The following is a 12,858-nucleotide window of genomic DNA, read 5'->3' as shown; positions in this document are numbered from 1 at the left end:
AATAAATAAATAAATCGCAGACTTGATGTTTTATTTATAATTATGTATTTATATAAACACGAAAATTATGTATATATCCCATTAATATATATTTTATAAAATTATTGAGTAGAATAAATAAATAAATCGCAAACTTCAGATTTTATTTATAATTACGTATTTATATAAACACGAAAATTATGTATATATAGGTTTTATATGAGTCACGTGTCTTGAGAAGAAAAGCAAAGCAAAGCAAAGGGCGTTATAGAGCACGTGACGACAACTTTATATCTCTCGTCTTTGACGTGGCGTGGAAACAATTTTGAACTCTCCCAAATGGCCGAAACCGCTATGTTTCTGCCACGTGTCATTTCAATGACGTGGCACTCCAAAACTGGCTTGCAACAAAAAAAAAATTCGGCCGAAAACATCACGCGCTTCTGTAACGATATTTTCCTACTCGCTGTCTCGCTCGGCTGTTCCAGGTTCTACGACGAGTCTCTCTCTTCTAAAAATGCCCCCTTTTCTTCTTAAAATTCACAACATTGCCATTTCTTTATTTTATTTCATATTTAGAGATGAAATTAACCAAAATTTGCAAATTATTGTGTTCAATAAATTTTTATACCAAGTATTCATTAATAGGCATTAGTCCTGTCGAAATAATTATTTGACATATTACATTAACGCAATTATTAGTTTAAAAATATTAAATCTCGATTTGAATATAAAATATTGTATTAAAAATATCTGAAACATATAAGTTACATTATAAAAATCACGTGTACTTATCACATAAATAATTTGGTCTTAAATTTAATATGCTAAAAATATTTCTTGTAAATTTTAATTAGTTGTCTGTTTGTTTAACGCGTTTAATCTAAATTATTTATATGTAGATATATACATATTTACCATTTATTCCTCATATTAGAGTTGAACTAGTATTAACTCATTTTCGAACTAGATTAAGTCCGAGTTTAAAAAATAGGACTAAAATTTTATATTGACCTAGCCCGAACTTAGCCCATAATTAAATATGTTTTCTAAGCCTTGAACACTAATAACTAAGTGGCAATTTTAAAAAAAAAAAAAGAAAAGAAAGAAAAAACGTAATGATTTTCTTAGAAAGAAAGTTTGCGTTTCAAACTGGAGATAAAGATAAATATGAATAAATATATTATACTAAAAAAAAGGGTATAAAAGCGTGAAAAAGAGCAAGTTTGATTCAAGTTTTGAGGCTAATGAAGTAAACTCTTAAAAAGCTGCTTTGATTGGCAAAATTTGTTCATTTGGTGGTATCAACTACGAAAAGAAACCCAACGAATAAGGTAATTGTTTGGTTCTTAATAATAATAATAAATTTGTAGATTAAATCTTAACTCGATTGGTATGAGTATTATTATTAATGCAAGAGAGTGTAAAACGCATTATTTTCCTATTTATGAGTTAATGAGGGGTTATACATAATTTTAGACATTATATAATCAAAATTTATAATAAAATTAATTAAAAAAAAACACTTCTTTTAACATAAAATTCACTGTAAGTATCAATGTATTTTTAATGCATAGCACAAACCTTTTAACAAGTAGTGATAAGTAGGATATAATATATATATATACAATGACCCTTCCCCGACAAACATGATATGTCAATAGAAAAGAGAAGAAGCTAAAACTCCTTTTGGTTTTAGAAAAACCAAACGTATTGTTGTTTTCCTTATTTTGGAAAATGAAAATTACTAAAAAAAAATATTTGGTTCAAATTTTAAAAAATAAAAATGAATATTTATATGAAAATTAGAAAATAATAAAATATTACTTTTATTAAAAATAATTTGTAAATTTAAAAATGATGAAAATGAGGGTGTTTAACTTTAAATGAATCACGTCCGGTTCAAATCCATATAAAAGGTGAAATTGTATTTTTTTTTCAATGGTTTTACAAGCATTAAATTTGATATATTGATTATTAGGGATTATATAATATCTTTAAAAAATTATAAAAATAATAAGTATTTATAAAAGAAGCAGTATTTTTAAGTTTTTATAACATTTAGGCTTCCTTTTGATCCACGTTCAGTCTCTGTGCAGTGAGATTTATATGAAAAATTACGCAATCGCAACCCAATATTGCATTGCAGTGAAAGAGGTGTAATCACACCACACCCTAAAAATCCCACTGGTCTATTTTTACCCAGTTAAAATTTTAAAGCTGTGTTTGTAGCATTTTATCCTTTTTTTTTGTCCTTTCTAATAAATCCCATAAAACAACTTAAAATAAAACAAAGAAATCATAATAAAATTTATAATATAAAAGTAAATAATTTTAAATATAAACCTAAAATAAAATATCTAACTATATAAATAAAGTAATACTAAATTGAACAATTATAGCTAAATATATAATTAGCTTCAAAATATTAAATAAAATAATAAATATTTGATTTCTTTCTCAAATTTTAATTAAATTATTAGTAGACATTAATTTTAGTTATTTACTTGAAATAATTAAAGTCTTAGTATTTTATTTTTCATCTTTGAGAACTAAAACTAGATTTTAAGTATATTTGTTAATACATACTTCATCCGGCTAAATTATGTTTTTGAATGAAAATTGTTTTATTTGTAAAGTTCTTTCTCTCCTTTTTACAAACAAAAGTGACTATTTTTGTAGTTTATCCTTGTTATAAAAGAATATTTAACAATAAAAAATAAAAATAATTATCATTTTATCTAATAAATAATTTCAATTGATTATATAATTCATTAAAATATTTATAATAAAATATTGGAAGATATATTTTAATATTGTATTAAATGAATTTATAAATTCACACATTTTAATAATTTTATAAAAATAAAATAATTTAAAAAACTTTTATTATATATCAATTCTAATATGATGTCCTTAATATTCATTTTTTATTTTCACCCCACCACTACAGTATCTAATCTCACCGTCACCGCTGTTTTTAACCTCACCGGAGGTAAACACACTGCCTATCCAAATTAAGCCTTAATAAGTTATATATTTTTTTACAAATTTTCAAAAAAAATTATAATATTTTAGTAACTTTTAATAATATTTAAAACTTCTTAATAAAAATTACTGCTCATTCTTTGTTTTCCAACACATGTTACCCTACATCGTACTTAAATCATTCTTATTAACGTGTATTGATCATCTCTCTTCACTCAAAATCATTACTCATCACTCACCTTAAACCACCAAATACTAAATCCATTATTTCTCGGGTCCTTTATTCAACACCTCATTGAAGTCTACAACTTTTTATACGTTCAATAAGTTTTTATAACTTTTTTATTAATTTTTATATATTCTTTTATCAGTTTAATTTTTGATATAATTTTCTATCATTTCTAATTTCTTTATAATATTTTATTAATATTTCATTTTCTCATAACATATTAATAATATTTTATAATATTTAATAGTTTTTATATTTTTTAAAAAATTTATGTTATTTGATAACTTTGATAGATTTTCCATAATTTTCATTTTTTAATAATATTTTAATAACTTTTAGCTAAAATTTTTATAATATATTTAATATTTTCATTTTTCATTTTAGTTATTTCTAAAATATTTTAACATTTTGTACAATTTCTTAAGAATTTTTATATGATCCCTAAAAATCAATTAAACCCTCCACTTTAACGTTTTTCCACATCAATTGCCATGTCATCAAAATTTTCATGGCATCCGTTACATTACTCGTCACATCAATACTTAACCATTCGTTAAGAGCCTTAATAGAAATGACAATTCGAAAGACTCAATTGATTATTATTTTTAAATTAATTTTCGAATTATTTTTGAGGGACTTTTTTAATACTTTAATAAAAAAAATTGTTCATATTAAACGTCACCACCAATAATCTTGGAGCTTAAGCATACTATCCCCCAACATTCCCTCATTTTTCTCTAGATCAAAGTTTTTGTTTATTTTGTTGGTTTAATTTTAAAAAAAATTGAAAAACCAAGTCTTTTTATTATTATTTTAATTTATCAAAATTTACTCATCATATTTTATGAATATAAAATATTGCTAATTTCTACTCCATTGAATATAAATTAACAAACTTATAATCTTTTGTTGGTTTTGTGCATCTAAATTGTTGAACTGACGTTTAATTATATCTATTTATTATTACGAAATTTATTACAGTAACAATTATATTAATTTAGTGAAAAGGATCGTAGGAAATATGATATTACCTATTTCTAATAATTTAATATCACTTTACAATTTTTTATCGCAAAAAAAAAAAACTTAAAAATTCAATATGAAATTATATTAAACTATCGAAATTGGATGATTTTCTGAAGTTAGCAGTTGATTTGCGCATTAAAACTGTAAAAATAAAAATGGAGTTTTTAGAGATAGAAAGAGAAAATACAAGAACATACATTGCTTCCCGCGTTTTCCATGCCACCCCCAATTCTCATTTCCTCATGCGTGCAAGCTATGCTCTAATCCCTTTAAATTCTAAACCAAAACAACATTCCCACCTCCCAATTTCTCTTTTTTTTTCTTGCTTGATTCTTCTACTGTTCTAAGTTTGTTTTTCAAGCTTTCAACTTCACCTTAATAATTGCGTCTTGTTGTATGCCTTTGCCTTTCTTTGTTTTGAAGATAAAACCTTTTCTCCCTCATTTTTTTTCTTTCCCTGTTAATGCCATTGTTTGGATAAGATTCCATCAATCATCTTCTTCTTTTTTTCTATCTGGGGTTTTTTTTTTTAAGCATTGACAGTGTTCAAAATCTCAATGATTTTGGTTATTTCAGTGCATATGTTCATAACCTGTTTGATATAAAGTGTGTTTGAACAGATTTAAAGCTCTGGGTTTTGTGAAAGGTGTTGAATTTGGGTTTGGGTTTTCATAATCTTTTGTTTTCTTTGCTTAGATCTGATCTAAACAGAGCTATGGGAAATCATGGTAGCAAGAAAACATCAGAACCATCGTCATCATCATCATCATTATCATCCTCATCGGCATCGACATCATCTATCAGTCTTAGCAGCAATTTGCAGTACACAACTGAATTAAGCTCCTATGAAGCAGCTTGTAAGCAAGACAAAGAGCTGCAAACATTCGACACCAATGTCCAAGCTCGAACCAATCGAGTCATCAACACGCTAGCCATGGGTGTCGAGGTTCGAGCCCTTTCGTTCGATTCGCTCAAAGAGGTAACAGGTTGTCTCTTAGAGATGAACCAAGAGGTGGTTAAAGTTATCCTGGAATGCAAGAAAGATATATGGAAGAGCCAAGAATTGTTTGAGCTAGTTGAAGAGTACTTTGAGAACAGCCTGCAAACACTCGATTTTTGCTCCGCGTTGGAGAAGTGCCTAAAACGAGCTCGGGATAGCCAGTTGTTGATCCTAATGGCGCTGCAACAATTCGAGGACGAAAGCGAGGTTAACGGCAGCAAATATGTGAAGACATTGGAAGAACTGAGGAATTTCAAGGCAGCTGGGGACCCTTTCACTGTTGAATTCTTTCAAATATTTCAATCTGTTTATAGGCAACAAATAGCAATGCTTGAGAAGCTGCATCTGAGGAAGAACAAGCTTGACAAGAAGCTCAAGTGTATCCACACGTGGCGTAAGGTATCGAGCATGATATTCGTTGCCACGTTCGCCACAGTGTTGATTTGTTCGGTTGTAGCAGCCGCCATGGCTGCTCCTCCGGTGGCTGCTGCACTCGCCGCTGCAACGTCCATCCCATTGGGTTCGATGGGGAAATGGATCGATTCCCTGTGGAGGAACTACGAAAACGTGTTGAAAGGGCAAAAGGAAGTGATCACCTCAATGCAAGCAGGCACTTATGTTGCCATTAAAGACTTGGATAACATTCGGGTACTTGTGGAGCGGTTGGAGATCGAGATCGAAGCTCTGTTGCAGAACGTGGGTTTCGCGATAGAACAAGAAGAAGCCGTGAGGATCGGGATCGATGAGATCAAGAAGAAGCTAGGGGTGTTCATGAAGAATGTGGAGGATTTAGGGCAACAAGCTGATAATTGTAGCCGTGACATAAGGAGGGCAAGGACTGTTGTTCTTCAAAGGATCATAAAACATCCTAACAATTGATGTTCTATTGAGATCATTTTAAATCCTGGGAAATTTGACCTCTTTTCATGTTTGATGCTGACAATATTGACAAAAATGTTGAAAAAATTGATGAAATATTTGATTGATTTGCCACATCCTGGTTATGTATGTTTTTTCAGGTCTCAGAGATTGTTGATATTTTCCATTTGGGAAATGTTTCTTTGATTCTATGTAATTATTGAATACTATTTTTATTATTTTCTAAATTTGCTCAATTTTTTATTCACTATTTGATTTCATTTTCTCGTGGTCAATTGGAAGGAGTACTAACGCTGTGGTGGTTGGGTGGAAAAGTAGAGGGATAAAAGCGAGTGAAAAAATGAAAAATGAAAAAAAATAATGAGAAGAAAAAAATAAAAGAGATGTTATTTCCCGTCTGAATGCATAAAAATCAATTATTTCAAATTGAAAAGATGAGACGAGAGAAAATGTATATATTAGTTCAGAATTATACATTTTTCAAATGATTTATTTTCTTTCCTTCTAATTTTCAACTCTACCAAGTAATGAATAGAAAGAAAATTTATGATTTTCATCCGTCTAATTTTCTACCCTTCAATCTTCTATCATTTCAATTTTCTTTTTTACTCTACCAAATAGAGCCTTAAAATTGACAATTGAATCAATGCTAAATGATATAAAAATCAAACTCAACATTAAAGATTAAAAATTAAACCCTAAACCGTTCGATTGAATAATTTTAGATGTTAAAGAATTCTCGTCATGTTCGAATTTATCCCAATTCAATTACCATCTTGAATCGGAATTGACAGTTTTCTTGTTAAAGAAAATCAAAGTATTCACATTCGGTAATAACCCCTAACAATATTATTCAAAAAAATAAAATAAGCAACCACCACACCATATTTTATGATGGTTCGAACTTTTTGAGTTTACTTTTCAACTCCGTTGCTTTATGCACCATATCCTCATGTACAACATAGAGAATACAACAATGTGACAGTCGGACTCGTTAAACATATGATCCACTAGCGCTATCGTATCATCAAATGAGGGATAAATGACATTTCCAGTAGCCACGAAATTTGGACCACTTGGGATGCAATTCCATGTTATAATCTTTAATTACATTTCCAGTTGCCACAAGATTTGGACCACCATATTTTTTTTAATCAATTATTGGTAGAAATCCAAGTTTTCAAGTTAAAAATAGAATCAGTACAAATAACACATTCGAATAATTATAAATAAAATCAATCACTATCAAAGCACGATTAAAATGATAACCGGACTTAAATAACACTAAAATTTAAAAAAAAAAAAGTCCACACAAGATTTACACAAAACGAGATTCGAACTTTGGATATCATTAAACCAGAGAAAATTCTCTGAAGATAAATAGAAACAAATGGGCGTTGATTGATGCTTCTATAAAATGTGCGAAATGGCAAACCTTATTTAGAGATTTCATACAGTTTCTGAGAATTGGAACCTAAAATTCTACTTAATAGTACATAAGCCTTACAACAAAGTTGATATCTGAAAATAGCACATACAGGCAATTTTGACGCCCCGAAGATTCTCCGTTAGGCCACAAGCTATTTAAGCTCCCGACATGAACCTTCCCATTTGGATGATGCTGGAAGTCATGTCAAATGAAGTTTTTCCGGCAAGCACTTCTTGATGCTGCTTGTGAATGAATACCTATTGAAGTTGCATAATAATAACTTGGAAGAAATTAGGTTTAAAGACTAGTTTTGACAAAGTTGAAGATAGGTTCTGGACGGATGTTTAAATAAGTAGCCGAAACCATATAGGAACAAGATAACGATACAAAAATCTTAAACCAAATGGAAGAGAAAAAGGTTAAAAATGTGAATGCACCAGTCAAGACAAGCACCAGCATGACGTTTATGAGGCACTTGACTGTAGAGAGGTTCAATTCTGCTCCATGCAGAGGGAAATAACCTTCGGAATTGAAATTAGAAAGCAATTGATCCTTACGTTGGAATGTATCCATTAACCAAGAAGTTACTTCCCTTTCGGACAACGGGATGTCATCCAGGGTAACACACCTGATGTGAATATGAACTTCAGAAGGGTCAACCCCAAAGACGTTATCCAAGAATGATGGACAGCGATGCTTATATCCAATGGTCACATCGTAAACTGAAAACAAACCAATAGGTCATGGAAATTTGTCGAAGTGCCTAAACTGGGTTTATCAGATGAAAACTAAAAGTAAGCATTCTCCTAGCAATCAAACAGATTAGAAAGTAGAATAATCGAGTTTATCCTATGCCTAAATTTCAGTCTTACTGGAGCCTATTTGAAACCTTGGAAAAAAAATTATTTTTCATTACGCAAAAGTTAAGAACTCTCTACCTATCCTTCCATTTCTTGAATCTAAAAAAAGGAAACAGGATAGGTCTGAATTAAAATTCTTGATCAGCTCTAGACCAGACAAGAAACCAAGGGTTATCGTAAATAGGGAAAGTTCAAATCTTTCTACATTGTGAAAGGTTATCACTCTTCTCCAACCTGTGCCACATTTGGCTAAGTTCTAGCAGCTAGTGACCTTAGTTTAGGTAGTGTGCTAGGAAGGAAAGGGGGAAAAAGAAACCGATCATCTTTGTAAAGTTGTAGTTACATGAGAAACCGGTCTCTTATGCTATTGACTCCATCTCATGATGAGAAAACCTATTGCTCTACAACTACCTATCAATGCGCTAGAAGAGCCTCCACAGACAACCAATTGCTTAAAACAACAGAAGAGCATATAGAAGAAAAAAAACCTGCATCCAAAGTGCTCCTCAAATCTTCCAAGCAGGCATTAAAACCCTTTGATTTTGGAAGCAGCAAATTCTTTAGGATAGGCAAGCCATTTTCAGCTGCATATTTTTTATTTCTTAAGCACTTCTGCTCACTGCAAGGAAAAGAATAATTAAAGGCTTAGTGCACTGCAAGTGCAATAGCAAAGAACTCAAGGCAAACTAGTGATAAATTTCCAGTGTCGTGATGTTCGCATAAATTGCGATGATTCCAAAATAAAATAAAATAAAAAGACAATAGTGCACTGCAAGTGCATCAGCAAAGAACTCAAGGCAAACTAGTGATAAATTTCCAGTGTCGTGATGTTCGCATAAATTGCGATGATTCCAAAATAAAATAAAATAAAATAAAAGGAACATACGTGAAATCTGTTCCTTCTGGAAAGAGAACAAGCCAAAGGGGATCTCGAGGATCTTTGAATTTTGAAAGCATCTGGCGCATTTTTGCCTCATCAACCTCCCACTTCCTTTCCACAGGGATGAACTCCAAAATTTGGAATGACCAACCAAATACAGGTAATTTCATTAAGCTGCTCTTAAGGATGTACTTTATGTATCCCAGGGAATCTTTCCGCAATGCAAGATCCCACAGGTACATCCAGTCAACCTCAGTTCTGTGGTTGCAAATAAGTAAAACTCGTTCCCTTGCAGGAACATCATCTCCAGAAAAAATGACCTTGGTTTTGTTTATTTTCTCAAATAGAAAAGGCCATAATGCTAACCAAGAACTAAAGAAGAAAGCTGTTACTTTTCGGCTGTAATGTACGCTGAAAAGCCTCAATACAACAGTACTAAAAAAGCCACAATACACTATCATCATAAAAGCTGTTAAAAGCAACACTAGCAAACATATCAGACCCCTTAACACCCTAAGCGGGGTCAACCTACGATGCCTTGTTTCATGTTTCGCACTTGGAACTTCCATACCTTACAACTCCCAATCCGTACCTTTCAAACAAAATAAACTGCACAGACTCTATAATATGAACTTATCTACTTAGAAACTAACCGACAGGACGTCTAGCCCCAAGCGAACATGCAGAAAACACTGAAAATCAAGACACTGCAGAAAACAAAGTTAAGTTTAGTGCAATAATTCAAAAGCACTGAAAAGCGAGCTACAACATACGGAGAGCAAAGATTAATCAAATACTTAAGTTCAACCAGCATTTAAAAGGATGAAGACCAAAGGGCAACTTAGTATCAAATGATCTTCCTCGAAAAGCATGCTTGCTTCCTAAGCATAAACCTCTAATTTCTTAACAAAAATAGCAAGCCATTATTACTTCACTCTTAAAGTCAAGAAGATACCATCGAAGCATTCCTTTTTTATAAAATAAAAAAAAATTCTACATTCAGATAATGCTAACTAAGATTCAGTTAAATAAACTCTCCAAAGCATGTTCAAATAAATAAATAAATAAACAGATACAAAAAAGACAAAAGCTCGTCGTCTACCTAATCACTGAATAAATAATAAGTAGAATAATTAGTTACAAATCTTGCAAATAAAGAAACGGATCTGAATGCTGGATAAGATGTTGCTCAAAATCCACGCAAATAAAGCAAATATCCTTAAAGATCCTGTTTGGTTGCTCGGAAAATTTTAAGAACGGGAATCTTAAAAGGAAAATAAAGCAAATTCCATGGCGGCATTTTATCAGCATCAACCATATACACACACACTTATACATATATATACACTTAAAAGAAGATTAAAATTATCTGAAAATTTTTATAAAAAAATGGGGAAAGTGAGTGTTTACCTTTAAATAGTTAGGGTTCAGGTTTTTAACGGTAAATAAAAAGAAAAAAAAAAAGAATCTGCCGGAAAAATCGGAGAACTTGGGATTTTGGTCTATTTATGAAGAGTTGAGCTTAGGAGGTGGAGGGTTTAATGAAATGGACACAGAATTGAGTCTAAATTACAGATCCTGCCACTATTTATGGCTTTTTAAAAATAGAACCAAAATTTCAATTTAAAAATTAATAATTTTAAATAAAATATTAAATACATAATAAATGATGATAAATATATGCATCTAACTTGATACCTGACTTATCTCTGATAGCAGTTATACCTGAAAAAATTTTCGAATTAATAGGGTTCACGAGTTTTATTTTAACATTTTAATTAGATTTGAAATTATTTCGAATTGAATCTAGTAAAATAAAACTATAAACGAATCAAATTAGGTAAAATTATTAGAGTTAAATTAAAAAAATTAAACATGTCAAATTAAAATCTTGTTACAATATAACTATTTTCATGTTACATCACGTAAATTTAAAACCATATATATTTGAAAAAAATTTAAAGAAAAATAAGATACTTTAGTATGACAAACTTGAATCATTAATTAACTTATTTAGATCCTAAAATTATTATTTTAGAAAATTTTAAAATTTTTAATTTTATTTATATATTTTTTAGAATTTTTTTAAAAAAAATTCTTTTTTTAAATATAAATTTTGAAATTTTTATAAATATTTTGAATTTTAAAATTTATTTTTAATTTTTTTTAGAGATACTAAGTTGTTCATTTTCAACATTGATATGAACTAAAACGACAATTATACCAATTTATTATTCAAATTGTATTTTAGAAAATATTATTTATTTTTAAATATATATACGAATAGAGGCGTAATTATTTGGTAATAGAAGAGTAATTCGGTAAACAATATGTGTTAAAAAGAAATACATAAAAGAGTAAAAACATTTTTCTAGATTTTTATTTTTAATATTTATATTTAAAAATGAAAAGAATGAATAAAAATGAAAAGAATTGAATATCTTCATTCTTCATTTTTATTTCAAGATTTCTTAATTTTTAACTAAATTGACCGCATAACTCGAAATATCAAGCAAGCAACGCTTGGTTGTTGATTTTTTTGGCTAAATTCAAAATGAGCCCCTGAATTTTCTATTTTTTTTATGTAAAGTCCTTGTGTTTTTTCTTGTACCTGAATAAGAACTATAAGGTTTCTTATGTAGACAGCTTGGCAGTTAAACATGGCTTTCACAAAATTCAAAAACTGAACCATTTTCGATCTCTAATTCTCTATAGAGGATGGCTGATGAATCCCAAACTTAGTTTAACTAATTTATTTAAAAATAAAAAGTAAAATTGATCAAATATAACATTCGAATATTATCAATTGTAATTCTTTTTACGGTTGGTTGAAATTTGATGAGTACTAAAAACTTATAAAACCATCTATAAATATCAAACATTTCTTCAATATTTGTTGTATCATATGATAAAGCGCTTAATGTTTATTGAGCAAGGTTTCGAAATTGAATTAAAGTAAGGTTACGAATTTGAATCATGTGGTGTGATGGTTGTTTATCTTATCCCTTAATCATGAGGTTGATTGTTGTTTATCTTATCCCTTAACCATGAGGTTAGACATTCGATCCTCGCCCATTAGAATAGAGCACGTTTCATGGTTAGTCGTTTACCTCTTTTAGAACACTCACAACGAAGGGATAATTAGTTACTATAAACAATAAACACCTTGATTTCGACAAAAAAGAGGTTTCAAATTTGAGTTTTGAAAATAGTGAAAACAATATTAGAAAAGTTTTGCCTTTTGAATAAGATCCTATCCAGCTCAATTTCTGATTTAGTCAAGGTACATTAGTTTCGAGACATTCCAACATCGGAACAACAATAAAAATCAATAGGTTTTGACACATGAATGTCTTGTCTCGAGACACTAATAAAATATGAAATTTAAGTTCTAACTCCATTTTTGACCTTGAACAAATCATAGACTTGTTAAATAATATACTTGAATGATTGTGAATGACGATTAATTTGAATTACATGATATTTACACGTTGAACTTTGTGATACTACATCAAATTAGTCAGAGTTGCTTTAGTATCATAATATAATGTCTTATATTCGAATACGGTAACTGGGTCCGAGAGTCAC

At 29.8% G+C, this 12,858-nt stretch overlaps 2 protein-coding genes across 4 annotated transcripts; one reads left to right on the top strand and one right to left on the bottom strand.

The window, feature by feature from the left end:
• The first annotated feature begins 4,348 nt into the window (after positions 1 to 4,348).
• Positions 4,349 to 6,337, top strand: LOC121212240 (UPF0496 protein At4g34320). The gene has a single exon (XM_041084635.1). It carries the CDS (start codon positions 4,938 to 4,940, stop codon positions 6,099 to 6,101), a length of 1,164 nt encoding a protein of 387 aa, XP_040940569.1. The 5' UTR covers positions 4,349 to 4,937; the 3' UTR covers positions 6,102 to 6,337.
• Positions 6,338 to 7,484: 1,147 nt separating this feature from the next.
• On the bottom strand, positions 7,485 to 10,818 carry LOC121212239 (probable 1-acyl-sn-glycerol-3-phosphate acyltransferase 5). Of its 3 annotated transcripts, none has more exons than XM_041084633.1 (4): positions 10,681 to 10,818; positions 9,277 to 9,977; positions 8,879 to 9,009; positions 7,485 to 8,252 (listed from the first exon to the last, which is right to left on the bottom strand). In XM_041084633.1, the coding sequence occupies exons 2-4, from the start codon at positions 9,837 to 9,839 to the stop codon at positions 7,828 to 7,830; spliced, it is 1,119 nt and encodes a 372-aa protein (XP_040940567.1). In that variant the 5' UTR covers positions 9,840 to 9,977; positions 10,681 to 10,818; the 3' UTR covers positions 7,485 to 7,827. The 3 variants fall into 3 exon arrangements, with proteins under 3 accessions (XP_040940567.1, XP_040940568.1, XP_040940566.1); XM_041084634.1 differs by lacking the exon at positions 10,681 to 10,818 and adding an exon at positions 10,373 to 10,674; XM_041084632.1 differs by having other exon boundaries at positions 9,277 to 10,747.
• Positions 10,819 to 12,858: the final 2,040 nt, after the last annotated feature.

The sequence above is a fragment of the Gossypium hirsutum genome, chromosome A13 (genome assembly GCF_007990345.1).
Source record: "Gossypium hirsutum isolate 1008001.06 chromosome A13, Gossypium_hirsutum_v2.1, whole genome shotgun sequence".
Lineage (NCBI taxonomy): Eukaryota > Viridiplantae > Streptophyta > Magnoliopsida > Malvales > Malvaceae > Gossypium > Gossypium hirsutum.
Note: the sequence above shows the minus strand (reverse complement) of the source record. Positions and strands in the feature narration are given on the sequence as shown.